Source organism: Sitophilus oryzae, unplaced genomic scaffold (assembly GCF_002938485.1).
Source record: "Sitophilus oryzae breed Bouriz unplaced genomic scaffold, Soryzae_2.0 scaffold_170_pilon_pilon, whole genome shotgun sequence".
NCBI classification, from domain to species: Eukaryota; Metazoa; Arthropoda; class Insecta; order Coleoptera; family Curculionidae; genus Sitophilus; species Sitophilus oryzae.
The window spans coordinates 1,049,008-1,074,985 of NW_022146402.1; the positions used below are offsets into that span (position 1 = coordinate 1,049,008).

The window sequence follows — 25,978 nt, forward strand, 5'->3', positions numbered from 1 at the left end:
TATCTCATTTGGTTTTTACAGTACGTAGTCAACCTCCGATTGTTTGATCGGGTTAAAATGCACAATGTGATATCTGTTCTTACTAAATCTATGTGAAAAACCCTCCCAAAAATTGTAATTAAATATTCCATAAAATAATAATTGTAATTAAATATTCCATATAATTTTTCCAATAGATTCTCATAACATGCACTTCTTTAAGTTTTGTTTAAGTATTCGTCATTTTTTTCATCCCACACACCCATACATGGAAACGATATTTTTTTATAAATTCTGACCAAAACTTTTTATTTTCAATTTTTATGAACTGTATTGTACTTAATTTGCCACGAAAGATGTTTAGATTTTCTTTTCAACAAAAAGTGCTTGCATACAAACTATCAAACCTATCGTATCTACTACTGCGGGGTACTACAGATTTTATGCATGTTGTACTTCCGTACGATATGACAGAGTCGAGCTGAAAGTTGTACTAAAATCCCACTAACTATCCAACCATTGATCCAACGCACAGTGTAGCGCTCTATGGACAAAAACCTAAAAAAAATTATACAAATATTATTATTTATCGCCTTAGGAATGCCTATAATCACCAAAAAATATATGAAAAATATTGATACATGAGCAGCAATACAAATACCAAAAATTGAATATCAGTATTTTTATTATAGTGGAAGTATGTTTAAGTGACCGCATTTTTCAATTAAATTGGGGTGAATATTGTGTAGATGAAAAGAATATTTCCTAGCTGCACAAAATGGAGAAAAACGCTTATAGTAAGTACATTCTTTTTCCATATTAGTTGTTGTTAAATTCGATCATTGCTTTTATATACATGACCATTACAAAAAGTCAAATCTAGTCTGAATGAAAATTAGTAGTGTAATTTTATTTAAGGTTTTAAAAAAATGGTATAAAATGGTAGATGAGATTTTTCCTGTAATGTTGTCCCAAGTATTGTACTTTAAAACCATTATTTCAGTTTCTGCGGAAAACTGCGATATTTTAAGTTTTCGATTTTTTTAGGAGAATGTCCAGTACTTAAAATAAAAGATATTTTTGAACAATGGTACAATAATGCCAAAAGTGAAAGAGTGGCAAAAATTTGTGAAAAAATTAAGTTATGTTTACATTTAGAAGATTGTTCTGAAGAAGTTGATTCGTTTTTACAAGAAGAAAGTCGTTTCCAGGTGAGAAAATTCTTGAAGTTTTTTCGTTTTTTGTTGAACTTAAATTATTGCCCTTTATGATTTTAATTTAATTGTTTTAATTTTCAAATTGAGATTGCCATAATGTTTTTTAACCTTTTTTGAAAAAAAAAATAATTTTTAATTTGTTTTGTGATTGTATTTTATATTTTTTGACCTATGTATGACTATCGGAATTTGTTTATTATTCTTATTGTATATTTTAGCTTTCTTGGGCCTGAAGATGGGAATTGTTAGTCCCGAAACATGTCGCCCCCCTTCTCTTTTTGAAGCAAATTAAATTTATATAAACTTCTTAAAAGAATGTGTGTATTTTGTCCTCTACCCCTCGTCAGAGGTTTTACTTTGATATGTACTCACACATCGGTTGGAGAACTTTTGTTTTTAATTTGTTATTTACTAATAATGAGAAATAATTACCCTTTGGGCTGCAGGAGATTTTTTCCATATTTATAAAAATTATAATTATTTTTTTTTTTTTGCATAAAATATTTTTAGTTTATTTTTATATCATAAAAATTAGTTTAAAATATAAAATATTATGTTATCTTTTATTAGCAATGTAAGTAAATACATTTTCTGGCGGTGAAAATCGAGTTTTCCATTTTTGTCCACTTTCCCCTATACTTCAAAACACTGTGCAACGGTCAAAACGATTTGGTGTTGTACAACTTGTAGTACGATAAATCGTATAATGTGTGGCCCGTTTAAGACTTTTTTTAGAAAAGATGACTAGGTAAAATTATCATTAAATATGTTTCTTCTTTTGGCTTGAGTCTTTAACTTTAGCGCCGGAGTATAATGCGATGAAATGTATTTTCCATTACAAATTAAACTTTCCGTCATGCATATTTTTGCTATATTTATTAAGGATGCTATTTCCGTAAGTTAAATATAAAATATGCCCTGTAATTCGAGGATGGTTTCGTTCGCTTTAATATGTAGTACTATAGAGGGTGGCGCACCTCATTCGCCTCGGTTGATTATACGAAAACGGAAAAATGTAGAAACAACATACTTTATGGATACCTATATGTAGAAAGGCAGTGTGCATCATTTAAAATTATTTTGAAATGTACAGTGTGTGTCAGAACTAAGACCCATACCAAAGTTATATTTTTTCTTATGAAACACCCGGTATTTTATTTCATTTTTGGATTCTTGTACATAAAATAAGGCATTTATTATAAGGGTTTAATATGTTTAAAATCTTTGGTTTTTCAGATATTTAAAGATATTTAAATATGCATGCTATTATAAAAAAGGTTATTACACACTGTACATTACTTTTCAGTATTAATTCTTGTGCTGACTTTTAAGCCAGAGAAGTAAACTTTCCTATAAAATTTGGTTGCTTCCTTAAATGTATGCAGGAGTATCAAAAATTGCTGGTATATTTTAAAGATTTATTTTATATAAAAACTTTGTTGTTTCAAATGGAACACCCTGTATTTTTTAAAACAAATCTAAGCAGATTCAAATGCTCTTTCAAACTATATTAGGGTTTCCTATACCTATCTAGCTCAGATTTTGAATAAAAAGCGATTTTTCAATAAAATCGCAATCAAGATGGCTGGTATCGCCAAGGCAATTTTCTAGTGACAGTTAGTAACTATTTATAAAATCGACATTAGTTTATGGACATTAATATTTAGATTTATAACAGTTTACTTAAATTTACCTAGAATAGTTTAATAAGCAAGTATTCATTATTTTATCAAGAAAAATGAAGCAGTATCTGCTAGCGGAACGAATGTTACTAGTGATTTTATTTTGTAAGAAAAATTGCTTCTTGGCCTCAAGGGCTTATGCTCAAATATTTCAAAATAGGAATCCTCCCGATAAGCGTTCCTTTAAAAAACTAGTTGTCCTATTTCGCAGATCTGGTAGTATGGTTTATAAAAAACCTATTAGGTAGAAACCTGTCGTTGGAAGTGAAGAAAACGATTTTGCCGTAATTGGCTCTTTTATAGAAAATCCAGATATCTACAAGTCATCGTAAAATAAATCAGAGAACTACTTCGTTTTTCTTGATAGAATAATAAATACATATTTAATAAATATTATTTATTAAACTATTATAGGTAAATTAAATAAAAGTAAACTGGTATAAATTTAAATAAATTCCATAAACTAATTTCGATTTTGAAAGTAGCTACTAACTCTCACTAGAAACTTGCCATGTTGATATTAGCACTCTTGGCTGCAATTTTATTGAAAAATTGCTCTCTATTCAAAATCTGAGCTAGATAGGTTTTGAATCTGCTTCGATTTATTTAAAAAAATACAGAGTGTTGTATTCGAAATAACAAAGTTTTTGTGTAAAATAAATATCTAAAATAGACCAGCAATTTTTGATACGCCTGTATACATTAAACGAAGCAATCAAAAGTCAGCACAAGAATTAATACTGAAAAGTAATGCCACAGTGTGTTAACAACCTTTTTTATAATAGCATGCATATTTAAATATCTCTCTATCTGCATATTTAAATATCTAAAAAACCAAAGATTTTAAACATATTAAACCCTTATAATAAATGCCTTATTTTATGTACAAGAATCCAAAAATGAAATCGTAACAGTACAACTTGTATTTTCAAATAAAACACTGGATTTCCCTCATAACTCCTTTATTACATTGTAGTACTTAGGATTACGACACAAACATGTGTATCGTGCGAGCGCACGGTTACCGACTGACCGCGGGAGCCTCGCTCACAATATCTTATCTCCCGTAACATTCTATCGCCTCTGTCATAAATACCATGCATTATGAATAATACAATCTGACATATACATAAACCTTAATTTATTAATCATAACAATACACTATACAGGGTTGTTCACCACATACGACACGGAGTATTGTAGCTAAACGATTAGTTTTTTACAAATTGTAAGTTTTGGGTTCGTTGAAGGACTATTAGAGCTACAATTTAAAAATATTTTTACAAGATACAGAGTGTCCCAAATAAGTAAAAAATATTATAGTTGTATTTTTTTAAATGGAACACCCTCTATATTATTCTATTTTTAGATTCTACGATTGAAATAAAGGTAAATTTGATTAAGGTTTATCACACTTAAACCTTACCGTTTTGCTAATGCTTCATTTCTCTAAGGGTATCAAAGTTTTTAATACTAAATATTTACCGAAGATTATTTATTGATCAGATATAATGTTGCAATAATAAAAATTATACTACCTTATACAGAGTGTCCAGAAATTTATATTAAATAATTACTAGCTTCAAACGGCAATAACTTGTTTAATTTAAATGGAACACTCTGTATATTTTACAAGAATCAGATGCACAATTTAATTATCTACCAAATTGCATTATACCATTTTTTACATATCTCTTCAGGTTTTCGTAGAAAATGCATTCTCTTATAATCTAGACCTCATTTATTACTATATCCATGGAATATTGACATTTTAGATTATTTTTAAAGATGTAACAAATTTTCAAAGAGTACAGATACTAATATTGTCAGTATAGTTCGCTTATTCCATTAAAAAATAAAAAACCGTTTAAATATTTTTGGATAAAGTGCACCAATTAATATGATCCCAGTATTCAAACTACATTAATTGACTGTTTACGTTGATTAATAATAATTCCTCGAAATACTAAGAAACTGAATTTTGTATGTGTATTAGACAGTATGGTAAAAAGTAACACCTTATAAAAAATTAAAAATATTTTATTTCATTTTTTGACGAATGCTTATTTATAAAAACAGAGACGTTCATTTTCATATCTTATTATTATATTGATTTCTAAGTCAAATCCACATTTATATACAATAATTTATTAATCAAAACAATTACGTATGTAATTAACTAATTTTTGGCCGGAAATAATGGTGGTATATTAAATTGGTATACTCTTCTACAAAGATTTAAATAGTTTTCTTTTTGTAAACAAATAGACTAGCAATATTATTATTTTTATTACCTGTACATTTTGTACATAATATGTTGCTTTAAAAAAATCTAAAATGTCAATATTCCATGGGTATAGTGATAAATGAAGTCTAAAGTATAAGAAAATTAATTTTCTACATAAACTTGAAGAGATAGGTATAGAATGGTATAATATAATTTGATAGACAATTAAATTGTGCATCTGATTCGCGTAAAATATATAGGGTGTTTTATTTAAATTAAACAAGTTATTGCCGGTTAAAGCTAGTAATTATTTAATATAAATTTTTGGACACTCTGTATAAGGTAGTATAATTTTTATTATTCCAACACAATATCTGATCAATAAATAATCTTCGGTAAATATATAGTATTAAAAACTTTCATAAACTTAGAGAAATGAAGCATTAAATTTATTACTGCAATTTCACAAAATTGAAAATATTTCAAAAACGGTAAGGTTTAAGTGTGATAAACCTTAATCAAATTTACCTTTATTTCAATCGTAGAATCTAAAAATAGAATAATATACAGGATCTTCCATTTAAAAAATACAACTATAATATTTTTTACTTATTTGGAACACTCTGTATCTTGTAAAATTATTTTTAAATTGTAGCTCTAATAGTCCTTCAGCGAACCCAAAATTTACAATTTGTAAAAATCTAATCGTTTAGCTACAATACTCCGTGTCGTATGTGGTGAACAACCCTGTATAAACAAGGTACTCATAAAAATCATAACAAAATAAAACACCGGGTGTTTCATAAGAAAAAATATAACTTTGGTGTGGATCTTAGTTCTGACATACCCTGTACATTTAAAAATAATTTTAAATTATGTACATTGCCTTCCCACATATACCGATAAATTATTTTGTTTCTACATCTTTCCGTTTTCTACATCTTTCCGAGCGTAACAATTAATTACCGAAACTAGAGCAATAGGAACAGAGAACTTGAAGGAATTGGACCATTAACTCTTTTCATATGATATTTACATTTATTAACTTTCTTGCTCTCATATGCATCTAATTGCCTGTACTTTGAGACTTGTTTAATTCATTTTAAATTATTAGTATCTATACAATGATCTTTATCAACAATGAGATGAGCAACGCAAGATTTGTCCGGTCTACCATATCTTATCTGAGTTTCTTCTAGTTTGCCGAACAACAAATTTGTACAATATTATATTTGAATACCACCATGCACATTTTTCAATTTAAAACTTCTTTTATTTTTATCCTGAAATATTACAGTTTCACGTAACAAAAATGAAGGTATACGCAGCTACATATGTAACTGTAATTTATTTTTTAATTTGCTGTCGGCCCTAAATATGATGGAAAATCTAGTTTTCCGTGAAAAATACTTAATTTAAAAACCCCAGTCGCATTACATTTTTACTTTTATAGCAATTTTCGTGTTCGCCGTTTCGCGTTAAATAAACTTCAATAAACAGAATTTCCGAAAATGCAGGTATATTTTGTTTTAATAAAATTAATGTACGAATATGTTTCTGAAAAAAATATTTGAATATTATAACGGTAAAATTCTCTAAAATATATTTCAATCCTAACGATAGAATTTTCTATTAATAGGTGCTATAACTATGTTTTTCTTTTCTTCAGGTAAGATTTCGACAGAGAATGACAGATGAAAGGCAGATGACGCCCATACCAATCTCTTTATTATACTAAAAAAAGTTTCTAATATTTTTTAAGTTAACTATGGATGGATTTAAAAATAAATCCGTCATGCGGCGTCTCTTGTTGTTTTTAACCAGTTTTATTGGTTTATTTCAAAAATGACAGATCATATTTTAATTTTATTGGTTTGACGGAACGATGAACGACAAACGGACGCCGCGCCGATACGTATGAACTCGCCTTTAGATTTTTGAGGCTTGCCAAAGTCTTGCTAAATTATAGGTTATAATGTTATCATCAATAAAGTTTGTATACCATCTCGTCATAGATTGTAGTCATAGATAAGTGCACATCTCGTATATGATACAAGGATAGTAAAACATATACTAAAAACTGACGATAGGTAAATAATGGATTTTAGTACTGCAGAAAATAATGTCATAAGGTACTTGTTTAAAAAACATTAGATTAAAGTTAATTAATGAACCTTTAAGGTATAAACTTCGGTGTTATTATATTTTATTGATAATAAAATAGTTTGTTTTATTTATGTTGTTTTATCTACTCCTGTGGAATATTACAAATTTGTATTTGTACCCAAGTCATATTGATAAATATCAAGTTGAAGTCTGGCGCATCCGCCACGACAATCAGGAAAAAAATACTTTTTTTTAATTAAATGAAAAACAAAAAATCCGGCGACGACAGTTTTTAGAACAGCTAATTAGCTATCTTTTAGTAAAAAAGCAACTTTCTAGAGCAAGTCGTTACTTCAGTAGAGACGACACAGATAAACATTAGCATTTTATATATGTATGTAGATGCCGGAAATTTCTTGAAGCTTGAAAGAAGAAATAGTTGCCAGCATGGTATATCCAGTAACATCAGGCTTTTAATTATTTTGTTTTAATATTGCTTGGTTTAAAATTTAATGAGACCTGCCCTATTTTTGTCTTGAGAAAATGAAAATAATAATTCCATTCGTCTTGTAAATATTTTCTTTGTTAATATTTGCGATCAAATATTTAGCTTCAAGATTAATCCGACTCAAGAAATTTTGCTTCTTAAATTTCTGGTGAGACGAAGATTTTATGTCATAACGTTGTTTATTTTGATTCATATCTTTTGGACTAAAATTAAACAAGAATACATATTTTACGTGAAATAATTCAAATAATTCATTAAGAGAATTTCCATCAAGGTTTATTTAATTTACATTCCAAAATCCGACGCATTATCTGAAGAATTTCGTATTTAAAATTATAAGTTTGGTAAAATGTAATGCAATAAATACGACAGAACAATCTCTTTAAAAAAGTCTTGGGTACTTCGCCACTTGCACTAAAAAATTTTACCTCAGTCAAATTAGTTAGAAAAGGCCCAATTGGTGGAAAAATATCCCACAGTTTTGAAAATGGTTTTAAACGATTCCTCTATATTTGGGCTGATATGTGTCAAAAGTCCCCGAAGATAGACAATGGACTCGAGGAGTGAGGAAGAGTTAAAGGTCATTTTTTCACACTTTTTTGCTTATATCTCGCAAACTATGACATCTACCGAAAAACGCTCTATATATAAAAATAAAGCTCACAAAATTTTCTATAAAAATTACTCTACATATTTTTTTCCCGGACTTATGGTTTCCGATCTATGTCCTTCATAAATTTGAATACTAAATCAAATGGCATATTCCAAATCCGTACAAACATATTTCTTTTCATTGCACGTTTTTCATTCAAATAGCGTTGAAGAAGTATGATATCCATGATTTCTTAAGTATTAAGTATAACTTTTAGTATATACTGCGATTTTATAAATTTTAGACGTGATGCACTCACATAAATCACTCCTTGATTGCGCAAGTTATTTGTTAACATGGATAATGTTTTCTGTTCATTTATTTTGCTTTATATTTTTGTGTAATTAAAAGAATCAAAACCGACATTATGTACATAATATATTAATAAACAAAATAAATAATAATACATTTATAAAATAGTAGTAAATTATGTTTCTGAATTAATTTTTGTGCCGGGAATAAGAAATACCTTCATAAAATTCTTCAATTCAAAAGTTCTTATAATGAAAATTAAAGCACCTTATCTTTAATAACATAGATTTTTTGTAATTTAAATTTCATAATATATTATACGATATTGTACAAAATTAAAAAATAATTTGAAATACCTAAATTAAAAAAGTAAGTAAATCCGAAATGGCTTTATCGTAAATCTAAAATTTGTCAGCCTTCATGGGGCACAAGGCACAGAGTCGATTTTAACAACGCAAAAATGATTAGGAAAGAACCGATAGCCTCTAAACGAAAAATAAAAGAGGCTTTTTAATACAGTCTAATACAAATACCTAAATGTATTGCTGAGGCTTCTGTAGAGGTTAGTAATGAATGGCTATCGTTTTTTTGATTTTAATGGACATAAGTAAAAATTAAAACAATTAAAAAATAGTCATATTGGTTTGAAGCTTTTTGGTGTTTTAAAAATTTTAAAGAAAAATATACTTTATCCAACTTAAAAAAAGTTATTCTTATATAGGTATAGAAACACATTTTTTACGAATACCCCTACCTTTACTTACTTTTTTACAGCTCTTTTTTACGCCAAAATAAATATTTGGAAATATAACCGCCATAAAAAAATCACCCTAAAAACGCGGTTTTTCCTAGAATTCCAGATTTTTCGCACCACTGATTCTCGACCTTTTTTCCTTTTCTTCTTTCCTGTTTATCCTCATTTTTTTGCACCAGCCCGCGATAAATTTAAAACGAATTTATCTGCGATACACAAAAACTTTTTTATCATTTTATTCTGTTTTAAATAAAGCCATTTCGGGGCTGTAGTTAACGGTGGAAAAAATGTGGATAGCCTGCGATGAGATTAATTTTTCGGTTTTGTTTGCAGTAGGTACAAAAATTCTGTATATGTACATAGGTTAATGTGGTTTATTTTTTTAATTCTCTACTAGAAGCATACCTGACGCCAGATCTAGGTTGCATTTTGTTGTTCTTAAATACAGTATGTCCCCGGATTGTCTTTACAAGAGGAAAAACTTTTTTATTATTATCATTTTCAGAAAAATGCATTCTTCATAAAAAATTTTGCCTGTTCTAAAACGATTAAAGCTTGATTTTCATGCATCCGTCGTCCGACGATACGTTGATACGATATTAATTTTACTGGTAGAATTTAAAGACTTTGATTGGTTAGAAAATAACGAAGTTTTTAAATTTATTGCATTTTCATGCCTCCGTTTATCGGATATACGTTGGTGTTATTTTATATTTTCCTTTCCATAACGATTTTGCTATTTTACTTATATTTTTATTAAGGTTAGATTAAATTTGTCAAAAAAGTGTCAAAACGTCCGTTATCGTATGAACGGATCCGTTGACGGGCTGAAGTAAAATATTTACGGATGAATAGTGGCGCGAAAATGCTATGACCAATCAAAGCACCATCGGACCAACGTACCAACGTATAACGGATGCATGAAAATCAAGCTTAATTCTTCTGTTCTGTATACATTCCAAATTTCCATACCGTTTTAGAGAAAATTAAGGAAAACATGGAAATATGGTTGAATATTTTCTAAGTTCTAAAAATCAAAACGCGTTTCTATGGTAATATAACTTCGTTTTCATTCTTTGATAGATGGCTATTCATAGAATTTTAATTAACGTAATGTTTTTTGTTGTTTTAAAATGTTAAAGAAGCATAAAATTTATTTAGCTCAATGTTACGGAAAGGGTGATGATAGTTATCGAAAAATATGATACTTTAACAACAGCAGAGAATATGACATTAATTAAAATTAATAATAAATTTAAGCTAAAAATCATTTTTTTTATTTTCAAGTAAAATATCTTGGTTGGACATATTTGAAAAACGGTAAAGCGAAAATATGTTTCTTTTACCAAGATCTACCAGCCCTAAAAATATTTGCGCTTATTTAAGACTTACCAAGACTTCTCAAATATCTGATTAAGACTTCTCAAATATCTGATATAACTGTCAGATTATAATTAAGGCTACTTACATATCTATTTCGCTAAGGTAAATCATTATTATATATCATATCTATTACACTAAGATAAATTATTATACATACTAGGTGCCCGATGTCGTAGAGGTACAGCTCTAGACTACCAATCTAAAGGTTAAGGGTTCGAATCTTACAGCCGTCATTTCATCAGCCGACTATTTTTATTAAAATAAAAATAGTTTGGGTACCTAGGTCGATTCAGCCTTAACTGAGTACTTAGGGTTCACAATCCTCAGGTAATAATGGGAGGTTGAAGCGTAGTGCTAGCCACATTACCTTCCTTGTATACCGAACGGCTCTAGCATGGCAAGCTGTACCTTGGTACTACCAAGGCGTTACGTACGCTGTATACGGGAGCTATTATAAACCATTATCATCATCATCTTCAGCTTATTCACCCATTTCTAATTATGGTGTAGCCTCCTTCACATATTTAGATACTCTCTTTGCAGTTCGGTCCATTGTTGTCTCTTGTTGGCTATGCGGGCTCAAGTTATCCCTGCTAATTTCCTAATACCATGGTCCCATCTCAGGTTTGGGTACCGTGCTGTAATTTTTGTGGTCCATCTGTTGTCCGTCCTTCTAGCCAGGTGTCCTACCCATTGCCACTTGAGGGATTTGATTCTTTGGATGACATTTATTACCTAGGTCTTTGTCGTATCCACTCTATTCTTTTACTCTATCGGTCTCTATTGGTTATTTTCAGCATATTTTGTTCCATTGAGCATTGTGCGACCTGCAGTTTCCTTATGATGTCCGTTTTAAATGTCCATGTTTCGCATGCATAGGTCGTGACTGGTAGTACGCATTGTGTAAAATCGCTTATTTCTGGGGCTTACTCAACCGGGTCTCACAATGCAAATTCACCTCAAATATCCATTTAGTTGGTCATTGGCAAGCACTCTCTCATTGTACATGAAAATAACAAAACAAACATTTACTGATCTGGATAAAATTGATAGTTAAATAGTAAAACTCACCCGGGGGTACTCCGCCCCCTAGTCACTGACATCACTGAAATTCTATTCAATATATCCCATTCCATATCTTCCATCTAATTCAAATATTATTCTGATCTATTGGTTAATAATCTTCAACAACTAGCTAGTGTCACCTGAAATAGTATAGGGGCTTCCCCCGGATGCAAATCTGCCGCTAAACAGATTCGCATCCCAATCGAATAGGCTAATTGGGGTACCTCACTACCCCAACGCCGCATCCTCAATCGAGAAGACATTATGGAGACCTCAAACTCTCAAGACCAACTCGAAGGCAAGACGTCAATAGAGGTTTTCTTCTTGTGGTCAAACGACCGCGTTGCCTTACAGTAAAACGACTCGCAACTATGATAGTTAAAAGACTCGCAACCCCCAATTGTCAGCTCTGTGACAAAACACAACACTACACAGCCGGCCGGCCCGTCTACTACTGACTCGCCGCCGGCAAGCTAAGTCTCCTCTTACATCACAATTTTATCTGATCACAAATATTTACATCGCTTGCCAATGAATCATACTATTTTCTCTTCGACTTTCAAATAGAGTGTTTTAGCATTACTAGATAAATAAATAGAGAGTTTCCGAAGGAATGCGTATTCTTTATTAGAATAGTGAATAAATAAAGCATTACTATAACGAACTGATTTTCCAAGTTTTACAATTGGTCGAATGTTTTCTTCTTTACAGTGGCATTCTAGATTTTAAAATGATTGTGATTCTTGCATAAGTAACATAGCTCCATGCTAACTTAAATAACTTAAAACTTTTGTTGATTTCTGGTAGTAGAGATCCCGAGGTGTGTATTAGTTGTCCCAAATATATATATATTTTTCTACTATTTCCAGTGTTGTATTATTTATTAGAATGTCTTTTCTGTTTTCTAGTTCGTTGTACGTTCCTTTAATTTTTGCTAAATTCATTTTGAGACCTTCTTTATTGCTGGCTCTATTTAGTTCGTTAATTTGTGCTTGTAGTTCTTTATGACTATTGGCAATTAGAACTATGTCATCAGCGAATCTTAGATTGTTAAGATAATGCCCATCTATTTTTAATAGATAAACATTTGATAATATTACTGCCATAAAGAACTCAATCCCTATAAAACCGAAAGTCCTAGAATTCGATATTTTTCGCATCACCAATCTTTATTTTATTTCTTCTTCGTTCGTCCCCTTTTTAGATTGGCCTGCCATAAATTTAAAGAGGATTTATCTGTGCGTTAGATAAAAACTTTTTAGCAACCTCTTCTGCTTTAAATAAAGCCATTCCGAGACTTTAATTAACGCTGGAAAAAGTGTGAAAAAGCCGGTGATATGCGATTAATTTTTCGGTTTGTTTTGGGCAGGAAAGCAAATACGGCCGTTTTTTATTATGTTTGTGGCTTTTTCGAGTTAGACGACGTAATGAGGGTAGGAATTTTTAAATATTTTTAATTTCAGTGGACCGCTAAAAAATAACAACAACCAAAAAATTGGACGTATTTTTACAAGCTTAATTTTTACACACCGGGTGCATCTTGAAAGTGGTCGTTTTAATTTAAAAAAGATTTCGTATGTTAATATATGACATAAATTAGGACTGATTGACTTATTCAATTGTTTTTGGTCACTTTCTGTTTCACCGAAAATGACTACAACTTTTGATTTTTAAATGACACCCTCGGTATATTTCTACTTCATTCGAGAGAAAATGACACTCTGAATAGAGTGACATATCATATGTCAACTTTTGACGTTCTCGCTTGAAAATTAATATTTTAAATTTTATCTAGAGTGTCCATGGCTGTGTTAAAACACTAATTTTTAATCAGAAAGCCTTGGAAAAATATATTTGATCGTCTAATGTTTTTCGTGTTTTGTACTGGGCGGTTAAAATATGCCCAAATCATATTTTTAATCATATCTCAATTTTTTCAAATGGAACAAAAGGGTGGCTCATTAGCATATTTGGAAAAAGTAAATTGGTACCACACACTTGGTAGTTCATGTCAAATTGTCGTTATGAGCCGCTTGTTACAATTTCAAATAAATCATACGCAAAAAATGTCAAAAGTTGACATATGATGTGTCATTCTATTCAGAGTGTCATTTTCTATCGAATAAAGTAGAAATATACCGGGTGTCATTTAAAAACCAAAAGTTGTAGTCATTTCTAATGAAACAGGAAGTGACCAACAACAGTTGAATACGTCAATCAATCCTAATGTATGTTATATACACTAATTTGGTATGTTATACATACCAAATCTCATTTTTTTTATCTGAAAAAATAAAAAAAGTTGTAGGGGTGAGCCACTTTTGAGATGCACCAGGTATACGTATTTTATGACAACTATAGCGAAGTATTCAATATACAGAATATTCATGTTGTGATATCAAAAGAAATAATATTCGTTTACTGGACCTGTGTCTACGAAAGGAATTTCAGGAATGCAGACACAAGATATAATATTGGACTATGATCAATTTACTACAAAACAAAAAGATAAAAGTGACGACATGATTTAGATAGAACATTTCAATGAAATGAAATTAAGTTTATTTATTAATTTTGTGGCAAGCTTGAATTTTAATGATGTGGCATTTCACAAAAAAACGTTCTTTTTCAGATTTCAGTTTAAGTGGCGAAATACCCAGATTTTTTCAAAAAAAATAAATGCGTCTCATATTTTTTTCTATTATGTAATATCATTTTAATATTTGATAATATTTAATATAGAAGAAAAAAACCTTACAAATTACTGTTTCAATTAATAACTAAGATCCAAGAGGCTTCCAAATACGTTATTTAATTTAAAGCTTAATTAACCTGAAAACACTCTCTTACTGTTTGAAATTAATTTCGTGTTTGTTCCAGGGAACAAAGGCTCCAGTGACAGCAGAAGAATGGTAGATATTACCAGAGATAAACCTATTAAGGTCGCCGTCAGAGTGGCTGTTCCTGTAAGGGATCATCCAAAGGTAAGCTTAATGACCTGTTAAATAAAAACATTCCAACATGTTTCACACAGCACAATAATTATAATAATATAAAGACAGTTCAGCCGTTGTTCACCGTTACGTCATCATTATCTGTCAAATATTAGTTTTAGGTTGTGTCTGAGATCAGTTGATATTGTTTAGAAAATTTTAAGTACGTTCCTATATTATTGATTGAGCGAGTTCTGGTTTTTCGGCATTTGTTCATTTTTTCTTGAACTCTTCATCAGTTATGATCCCTTTAATTCCACTCCTTTGGACTGTTAAAATTCCTATTTTTGGAGCATCAGCAACTTGTATTTTTTAAAAACGCTATCAATTTGTATCTTACATAGAAATATTACACCTTTGCATTGTACTTACTTCATATAATACCGCGTCCACGGGCAAGAGTGTTCTACCAGCGTCTCTTCCTCGAGAAAAATAATTTATTAACTTAGCAATGAGCCACTGTTCATTTTGGTTAAATCTTTGAGGCATTTTTTCAATAAAAAATTTGAATTTTATTTAACAGCAACAATTACATTTTAATTTTGACTTGATCGATGTCCGTCAATAAAATTATGACTCCAAACCCAGAAAAAAGAAAAGCAGAAAAGTACTTTGCCAGAATGGCCCTGGCTAGGCAACGCAACTCTCTCCTGAAAAGGAGAGTTTGACAAGAAGAAGAAGAAATCAAATGACAATGACAATTACTAAAAATATACAGGGTTGTTCACCACATACGACACGGAGTATTGTAGCTAAACGATGAGATTTTTACAAATTGTAAGTTTGGGGTTCGTTGAAGGACTATTAGAGCTACAATTTAAACATATTTTTACAAGATACAGAGTGTCCCAAATAAATAAAAAATATCAAAGTTGTATTTTTTTAAATGGAACGCTCTGTATATTATTACATTTTTAGTTTCTACGATTAAAATAACGGTAAATTTGATTAAGGTTTATTATACTTAAACCTTACCGTTTTTGAAATATTTTCAATTTTGTGAAATTACAGTAAAAATTTTAAAGCTTCATTTCTCCAAAGGGTATCAATGTTTTTTAATAATATTTAATGAAGTTTATTTATTGATCAGTTATTGCGTTGCAATAATAAAAATAATACTACCTTATACAGAGTGTCTAAAAATTTATTTTAAATAATTATTAGCTTCAAACGGCAATAACTTCTTTAATTTAAATGGAATGCCCTGTATATTTTAGGAGAATCAGATGCACAATTAAATTGTCTATCAAATTGTATTATACCATTTTTTACCTATCCCTTCAAGTTTTCGTATAAAATGCATTTTCTTATAATTTAGACCTCATTTATCAATATATCAATGGAATATTGACATTTTAGATTGTTTTTAAAGCAACAAATGTACAAAATGTACAGACTAGTAATATTATCGTTTTTAGCAAAACGATAATATTACTAGCCCATTTGTATGCAAAAAGAAAACTATTTAAATCTTTATAAAAGAGTATACCATTAATTAAATATAACACCATTATTTGCGCCCATATACTAATTAATTACATACTTAATTGTGTTCGTTATTAAATTATTATAAATAAATGTGGATTTGAGTCAGAAATCAATATAATAATAAGTTATCAAATTAAAGTCTCTGTAGTTATAAATAAGCATTTATTAAAAAATGAAATATCATTTTTAAGGTGTTACTTTTTATCACACTGTCTAATGCCCATACAAAATTCAGTTTTTTAGTATTTGGAGCAATTATTATTAATCAAAGCAAACAGTCAGTTAATGTTGTTTGAATACTGGAATCATATTAACTGATCCTCTTTAACAAATATTTAAACAGTTTTTTTTTATTTTTTAATGAAATAAACGAATTATATCGACAATATTAATATTTGTACTCTTTAAATTTGGTACATCTTTAAAAAATAATCTAAAATGTCAATAGTCCATGGGTATATTGATAAATAAGTTCTAAATTACAAGAAAATGCATTTTCTACGGAAACTTAAAGAGATAGGTAAAAAATGGTATAACATAATTTGATAGACAATTAAATTGTGCATCTGATTCTCGTAAAATATACAGGGTGTTCCATTTAAATTAAACAAGTTATTGCCGTTTGAAGCTAATAATTATTTAAAATAAATTTTTAGACACTCTGTATAAGGTAGTATTATTTTTATTATTGTAACACAATAACTGATCAGTAAATAAACTTCAGTAAATATTTAGTATTAAAAACTTTGATACCCTTGGAGAAATGAAGCCTTAAAATTTTTACTGCAATTTCACAAAATTGAAAATATTTTAAAAACGGTAAGGTTTAAGTATAATAAATCTTAATCAAATTTACCTTTATTTTAATCGTAGAAACTAAAAATGTAATAATATACAGGGTGTTCCATTTAAAAAAATACACCTTTGATATTTTTTTACTTATTTGGGACACTCTGTATCTTGTAAAATTATTTTTAAATTCGCCGAACCCAAAACTTACAATTTGTAAATCTCATCGTTTAGCTACAATACTCCGTGTCGTATGTGGTGAACAACCCTGGATACAGTAATTTACGAAATGCAGTAATGACGCCACCAATCTCTTTCATCTGATAGGCAAGTGGTTGAGAGAGTTCGACAATATATGACGTGATGTTGAACTATACCTGAACATTCTGTAGTATTAATAAGCCTTTCAGGCACCACATATTTATTTAGCCCAAGTAAATAATGTCAGTAAAAAGTAAAATAAAAAAAAAATAATATTTTGATATCTTCAGAAGGTCTAACTTGTAGTATAATCTATTATTCAAACTAATAAAACTTTTTAGATGAGTTCAACTACGGTAGCTAGCATAGTTTTACGTACCGGTTTTGCTAGCGGAGACATAACTAGGGCCATTTCGTTTATAACGATTTTTTTAAAGGTATATAATCATATCGCAATACAGAAAGAAACGAATACAGACAACAAATAAAATATAATGCCGGGTCCAGACCAAGGCGACAAAAAGTAAACAGGATTTTGAGACAAAAACAAGACAAACTTGTCACAAAAAATGGAGACTTCTGACAAGACAAACTTGAGACAAATTGTCCACACCGCAATGTCAAAAGTACAATAAAGTCAAAAGTTTAGTGATTGCGAATGAGTTTTATTAACTATGTGTGATTTCACTGGTCTCCTACTGTTGGCAGCACACGCCATCCACACTGCGCCGACGACTTGTCGTAAAATATACAAACAAAACATAGACACTTTTATATTTACCGACTCGAGACGGGACATTGAAAATTCTCCGAATTTTGAAACAAAACAAAAATGAGACAAAAATGTCGCAGAAATGTATTGGATTTGTCACAACTTTGTCGTAAAACATGAATGTTTCTGTCTTGTCACTGTTTTGTCTGCTTGGTCACAAACACACAAAAAACCACAATACCACGATTAATATGAATTCAACGGCCGAAACAACATCTGGTACGTGATCTGCTACAATAATTTATAATAGACTAGCGTGTACCAGCGACTTCGTTCGCGTCGAATTAATCGTTTGTAATGGTGATAATAAAGCAAAGCAAGAATTTCCATTAACATACAAACTGAATAAAATTTTCTCACATTTATGTCAGCATGAGAAAAAACAATATGGCGATATTATTATATAACTTGGTAATATTTGAGGGGTAGTTACATCTCGTTGGAATTTGACTTCCGAAAAATCCGTTTGCCAAAAATAAGCTTTTTACGTCAAGCAGTTTAAGCAGAATCGTGGTTAAGAAATTACCCTACTTTTTGGAACACCCTGTATGATTTTTTTAAAAAATTTCAAAATATGTAAAAAAAACAAATAAATTATGCTTGTCCAAGCGTTTTCGCGAAAGACTAACCCTTTTTTAAATAACAAATATTGTAATATTTGAGGGGCGTTTTCACCCTCTTGGAATTTGAGATTCGAGAAACCCCTCCTTATCGAACCTCTACACCCCACAGTCAATCCGTTTGCCAAAAATCAGCTTTAAACGTCAAGCAGTTTAAGCAGAATCGTGATTAATGTCCAGATTTTTCGAAACACCCTGTATACATTTTTAAAAAATCTTAAAATATGTAAAAAAAACAAAATAAAATATACGTGTTTAAGCGTTTTTTCGGAAACTTGGCCGTTTTTTAAATAAAAAATATTGTAATACTTGAGGGGTGGTTTCACCCTCTTGGAACTGGAATTTCGAAAAATCGCTTCTTATCGAACCTCTACACCCTAAAATCAACTTGTGTGCCAAAATTGAGCTTCTTACGTTGATTGGTTTTAGCAGAATCGTGATTAATCAGTATGTCAGTCACTCAAGGACTTTATATGTTAGTATATTTGAATAAGAAGACTAAGGAAGGAGCATATCAAAAATCTTAGGTACACCGCGATGGGCCTCAAATATGGCCGACTTAGATTCCGGTTTATCAGTGTCGTTCTAATTTTATTTAAAAAATGTAAAACTATGATGTAGGGTAGACGTGGGGTAGACTCAATAATTTGTTGTTTTATTTTACGTTGTGAATAAATGTTGGTAGTTATTAAAATTGTTATAAAATATATAATTCTAATAAAAATAGATAAGTTATAATAAGTATTTATTAACACAAACATCCGATACGCTACTGAAGCATGTAAGTCAAATTAACGTATCTAAATTCTTTGACATCTAATCTTTGACAAGCAATAAATAAAAGCTAAAAATGCAAGAAAAATATATAATTTAGTTAATTTAAGTGAATTTCATAAATGATCGGTTTACTACACGTATGTATATTATATAGTCACTTACTAGCGAAAAGTTGTTCCATTATTTCACTCAATTTTTGCCGAGATCTACCGCACGCTACACAACCAACTATTTTAGAGTCTTTTTCGATAAATCGCGATAGTGTCACTGTTAATTTAAGTTCTGCCACAATTTCCATCTAGATTTACTACCTTTATACAACTATCAGTAGTAGAATAAATAATAAATAACATAAGATAAGCCCCGTAAAGACTGACAAATCCACAAAATTTCAAATCAAATTCAAATGTGTCAAATGAATCGTCATACAGAACTGTCAAGGATCCCCACCCTAGAGTGCTTTTTCCGCCCACCATGCATGAATACATGGATAGCATTATGCTCCTTCCTTAGTCTTCTTATTCAAAGTTTAGTATAGATATTTGACTCATGTCAATGTTCATAAAAAATTTAAGCACTAGTATACCATGAATATTGCAAATTATAATTTACCCTCTCATAGTATATGACTATTTAATTTTTTACAGCGTTACATCACACAAACCTCGTACCTGAGTGTTTTGTAGTTACAATAACTGCACTACTAAAAACTAAAATACTTAAATATTATGACAAAGCCACGATTTTAATATTAGCAATGCGATCAACGTCGGAACGCGTGAAATACAGAGCGAAAACTTCTAATTTCTGCCGTATCGAGCGCTGCGGTCGGAATTTTTAAAATCAACTGAAATGCACCAAGCCGTATTTTTATTTATTTATTATGAAAATATTAGGTATATAATATATAAAATTAAATAATATCCATAAGAAAATAGGTATAACAATGTTTGATACAAAAACGGAAAAAGAAGCTTCTCAATTTTATACATCGATAAATAAAGAAAATCAAATAATTTTGCTACATACCATAATCAAAATAAATTAAATATGTATGTTATAAGCTGCAATAAATTACATGAAGTAGTATTAATTACCCTTACATATTATATGATAAAATACCAAAGCAGCATTTTCATAAAATTAATTATTTATATTAAAATATTGTATTCATGAAAATACAATTAATGAACAAATTGTTACTCAATATTTCAATTTTGTGTAAGTAAATAATGCATTCTTGTTTAAAACGCAAATATATAAATTTTACATTTCAATTTATTATAACAGCATTAATAATTATAATAAATGAATAAAAATCTTGATATTGAAATATAAAATATAAAAAGTGGTATGGTGCAAGTAAATATGGTGGGAATAACCAAGAAAGACCGTAAAAGAACAGATTGGATACGACAAAAGACCCAGGTAATAGATGATGATGTTATCCACAGAATCAAATCCCTCATGTGGCAATGGGTAGGACACCTGGCAAGAAGGACGGACAACACATGGACCACAAAAATTACAACACGGTACCCACGAGAAATTAAGAGACCTAGAAGAAGACCTGACCTGAGATGGGACCATGATATTAGGAAATGAGCAGGCATAACTTGGGCCCATCTACAAAGAGAGTATCTAAATATGTGAGGGAGGCTACATCATAAATGGAAATGTTTCAACCCAAATAACATTTTTTGTGCGAGTAAAACCTAAAAACAAAGACCTTAAGACAAAAAAATTATGACGGAGGTTGACATTGTTGATGGTTGTTTTAATTTTGAAATCCACACACAGACATAGACTATTTTAGTTTGGTATTTTGTTTCTTCACATTTAGAAACATGGCTGCTGAAAACAGGAATACCTTGGACACAAATTGCAGAAAATGTTTCGAAACATTTCCTCTAAAAGTTTTGATTCCGTGTAGCATTTTCATTTTCCAAATGCTACTTTGTTTTATTATAGACGGTATTTTATTATTGTATCGATATTCTTTTTACATTTCTACAACGTTTAAATTTCGGAACGCTCTCTATCGAAAATATTGGATCGTACAAATATTGGATCGTACGTTGTGTATCAACAAGACGGGAAACGTCAAAATCGTCACCTCGGATTTGGCCGTTGCCAAGGTCACCGTGCCATTTTTCAATAAATTTTATTTAGCTGGTATTTTTCACAATATGGGAAAAATATTGTGATTTTGTTGTCCCATAGATGGATGGAGATCCCATATAGCTTTTGATTATTGAGATTTTAGTGGATCTAGTTTTGGTAAGATTTTCCTTGACATTCCATTCGGTAGAAAAAAACCTTCACATGCCTTTCTTTTAGATTCCAGTTTTTTGATAAAGTGTGTCCAGCCCTTATTTGAGAAGAAATGTTAAATAATTATTGATTGTGTGCCTTCACAATGAGGTAAATTAATATATATATATAAAGGATTCTACAGCTCTGGCTGCCTTCCTTCCATCAACCGGGTCCTCCATTCGTCTCGATCATCCCATGTTCCCTCTCGTAGTCCTCTCCGATGCATAGACTCGTCCACTTCATCTCGCCATGATCTTCTTGGCCACCCTCGCTTTCTTCTTCCAATCGGGCTCCACTCTGTCACTCTGTTAATCCATCTATTTTCCGCCCTTCTAACATGACCGTACCATACCAATCTTTTCGTTTCTATGTACTTTAAGACGTCGGTCTTTCTCCCCATTCTTCTTCTTATTTCCTCATTCGTGACTCGGTCTCTTCTGGTTAGTCCACAGCATCTTCTCCAATACATCATTTCGGTGGCCAGAATTTTTCTTTGGTTGTTTTTGTTTATGACCCATACTTCTGCTGCATATGTCATGATACTCTGAATAATTGTTTCATATATCAATGTTTTAGTCTTTTTCCTGATATTTCTATCCCAGATAACGGAGTGCAGTTGTTGTATACAGGATCTTGTCTGTCCAAGTCTGACATTTATATCTTCTTCCGTAGTTGCGTTTTTCGATAGTGTAAATCCCAGGTATTTAAAGTTATTGGTTCCCTTTATTTCCAGGTGGTCTTCTATTTGTAAATCAGCTGTATCTTCCTCTGTTGTCATGTACATGGTTTTCTTCAGGTTTATTTCTAGTCCTACTTTTTCATACTCTTCATTTAGCTTCCTGAGCATATAACTTAGATCTTCCTCATCCTGGGCCATCACCACCTGGTCATCTGCAAAGCAGAGCGTGTAAAGATGTTCATTTCTTAGAGGGATTCCCATACCTTCACATTTGCGTTTCCAGGTTGTCAGTGCATGTTCCAGAAATATTTTAAATAATGTTGGCGATGTTGGACATCCCTGGAGCAGCCCCTTCGATGTTGTTAAGCTGTTTACTATCTTGTTCCCTACTTTTATGTGTATTTTGTTGTTCCTATATAAAGTCTTCATTGCATTTGTGAGTGTTATCGGTATGTCCAGTCTTTCCATCGCTTTCCATAGTTCTTTCCTGGGTACAGTGTCATAGGCCTTCTTTAAATCGATGAATGCTAAGTGTACTGGTTTGTTCTTTGCTTTTTTTTTCTCCAATAATTGTTGGATCGTGTAAATATGATCTATGCATGATCTCCCTGCTGTAAAACCTGCTTGTTCTTCTCCGATTTTTCCTTGTATGTTCTGTTCTAATTTGTCTCTCAGTACTCTACCATATAGCCTCCCCATGGTTGCTATGACACTGATCCCTCGATAGTTATCGCACTGTCTTCTATCTCCTTTTTTGAAAATCGATGTTAGCTGTGCTTCCTTCCATTCGTCTGGTATGTTATGTCCATTTATTGCTTTCCCAAACATTCCATGTATGATTCTGAATAATTTTTCTGTGCCGCATTTTATGAGCTCTGGTGCGATGTCCCCTGGTCCTCCTGCTTTTTTGTTTTTTATTGTTTTAATTGCCTTTCGTATATCTTCTATTGTTATAGGTATATGTTGTGCTCTAGGTTGTCCCTCTTCTTCTTGTCTTTCCTCTATAAACTTTTGTCTTGTTTCCGTGAGTAAATCTTTGTAGTGATCTTTCCACTTCTCAGGTTCAATGTATGATATGTATGATCTTTCTTTCCTATCGGATCTCAATTCCTTAATCACTCTCCATGCTTCTGATCTTCTAGCTCCACCGATATATTGGTCCAAGTTCTGGCAGGTTTTTTCCCAATTTTCGTTTTTCTCTCTGTTTACCATCCCTTTAACGTCTCTGTTTTTTTCTCTATATTTTTTGTAGTCATCTTCATTCCTGGTACTCAGCCATTTATTGTACAGTTGTTTTTTACATTTAATTTCGTTAATCGTCGTTTCACTAAGATTGTATTCGAAAGGTCGTTGTTTTCCTTCTACTTCTCCGAGGGCTTCCATCCCTGCCTGTAGCATACTTTCTTTGATGTGCTGGTATGTGTCTTCCATGTTATCATCGTATCTAAATTCTATGAGTTTCTGGTCAAGTCTTGTTTGGTATAGATGTCGTGTGGATTCATCCTGTAATAATTGTATTTTTAGTGGTTTTCTTTTTTGTATTTCTATCGGTGTTCCTTCAATGTTGTTCGTTTTTCTATTCATCCAAGGGAATTCCATTTTAGCTAGTAATAATCTGTGGTCGCTTCCGCATTCTGCCCCTCGCTGTACTCGGACGTCCCTTATTTTAATTGTAGATCTTCTTCGTATGATAATGTAATCTATTATAGATTTGAGTTCTCTCGTTTCTTGTGTCCAGGTGTATCTGTGGATATCCTTATGTCTGAAGAACCCATTTGTTACTTTGAGGTCGTTTAGTTCGCATATTTCTATGACTCTTTCACCGTTATCGTTGGTTATTTCTTCTCCAAATCTTCCTATTACGCTATCATTTTCTTTTCTGCCTACTCTCCCATTCAAGTCGCCTGCTATAATGAGTTCTTTTTTCCGTATGTTAGCAATTTCGTTCTGTATCGTGTCCAAAAACTTTTCTTTCTCTGTAACGGGGCTGTCATCGTTTGGTCCGTATGCGCCTATTATAATTACGTCCCTACCGTATATCGCTATCTCCACTCTTATCACCCTTTCGTTTACTGGTTCCCACGTCTTGATGTTCTTTCTAAATTTTTTCTTCACTAATATTCCGACTCCCGCTTTAGCTCTTTGTTCTTTTTTCACTCCGCTCCATATATGCAGTGCGCCTCCGATCTCTTCTGTACCGTTTCCCTTTTTCTTTGTCTCGGTTACAACCAATATATCCACGTTCATGTTCTTGAATTCCTCCAACACTTCTTGTGGTTCAACAACACTTCGCTTGGTTCTCCATCCTTGGATATTCCATGTGGCGAGTCTTAATTTCCTTTCCTTGATCTTCCTCCCTTTCCTTTTCTGTCCCGGTTGCTGCTTACAGCTTGTACTTGAAAATCTTCAGCAGAACTGCCCCCCCCGTATCCGTTGGGGCTCCTCTAAATGAGGTGTGGATTGCCACCCGGGGATTTTTCTCTTATAATTTTTCATTCTGCATCTATTTTTCCCAAGCACTTAAGATTTTAAGTGTGGTAGGGTGCTACGCCTGCCGCCACAACCCCTTTTGAGGACCTAGTAATCAGCCGCTCACTCTGAGACAGACGCTGTTTGCGGCCGTTCACTCTGAATCAGACGCTGCATACCTGTTGGTCCGCGGGAGGTATTTCATTTCCCTCCTACCACCCATATCTGGGAGGCTTTCCCCGATCCGCCACCTGGGGACGCGCTCTCTAGGAGTTTCAGGTTCTCCCGAGAGAGGTAAATTAATACCTTCGTAAATTTTTTGAGTTTTTTAAAATGTAAGGTTAACTAATACCGTGCATTTCTTTTTAGGTTTTTCTACGTATTTTTCTCAGAATTTTTCCACGCATTTTTCTTCAAGTATTTTTAGACATTTTTCTAGACGTTTTTCTGCAAGTTGTTCTGCATATTTTTCTAGAAGTTTATGCCAAGTTTTTCCACAAGTTTTTCTTACGTGTTCAGTCACCGAAGTAATCAGTAGCAGCCTGTTCGGTTAGATTTCAGCCCTGCACCCCTCTAAGGAGAAGTTGGATGCTGTGATGTTTTTTTTTTATCATTAAGAAGATCCTTTTTTAGTATAATTTGGTATACAAGGCCAGTATATTTTTTATAGTAAACTAAAATTTTATTAATTTGATTTCAAATAATCATTAGTGTGTTAAGAAATTAACTATTCTTAGCATTTTACATTTAACTGGTTAAGTACTTGCCTTCAGCATTACTTTAACCCTTAATTTATAAAATTTAACATTCTGTTACATTTTATATATTTTTTTTAACACTTAAGTATTTGCCTTCAGCATTGCTTAAATTTTACTTGTATTTGATTATTAAAATAATTATGTTATATTGATTGATTATTCAGATTTACCATCTATTTATGTTCTACCTTTTATATCATTACGATCTTTGACCTGTAAGGGCAATCTTGGGTACAGATTTTAATCTTTTTTCCTTTAACTATATATAAACAAAAAGGTTCATGAATCTGC

General features: G+C 31.3%; 1 protein-coding gene across 1 annotated transcript in view; it reads left to right on the forward strand.

Annotated features, from left to right (window-relative positions):
* Positions 1 to 25,978, forward strand: part of LOC115881261 (KH domain-containing, RNA-binding, signal transduction-associated protein 2-like) — a 175,163-nt gene that overhangs the window by 23,661 nt on the left and 125,524 nt on the right. The window contains 1 exon segment of the mRNA XM_030898678.1: positions 14,706 to 14,809. Coding sequence (XP_030754538.1) covers positions 14,706 to 14,809 — 104 coding nt within the window.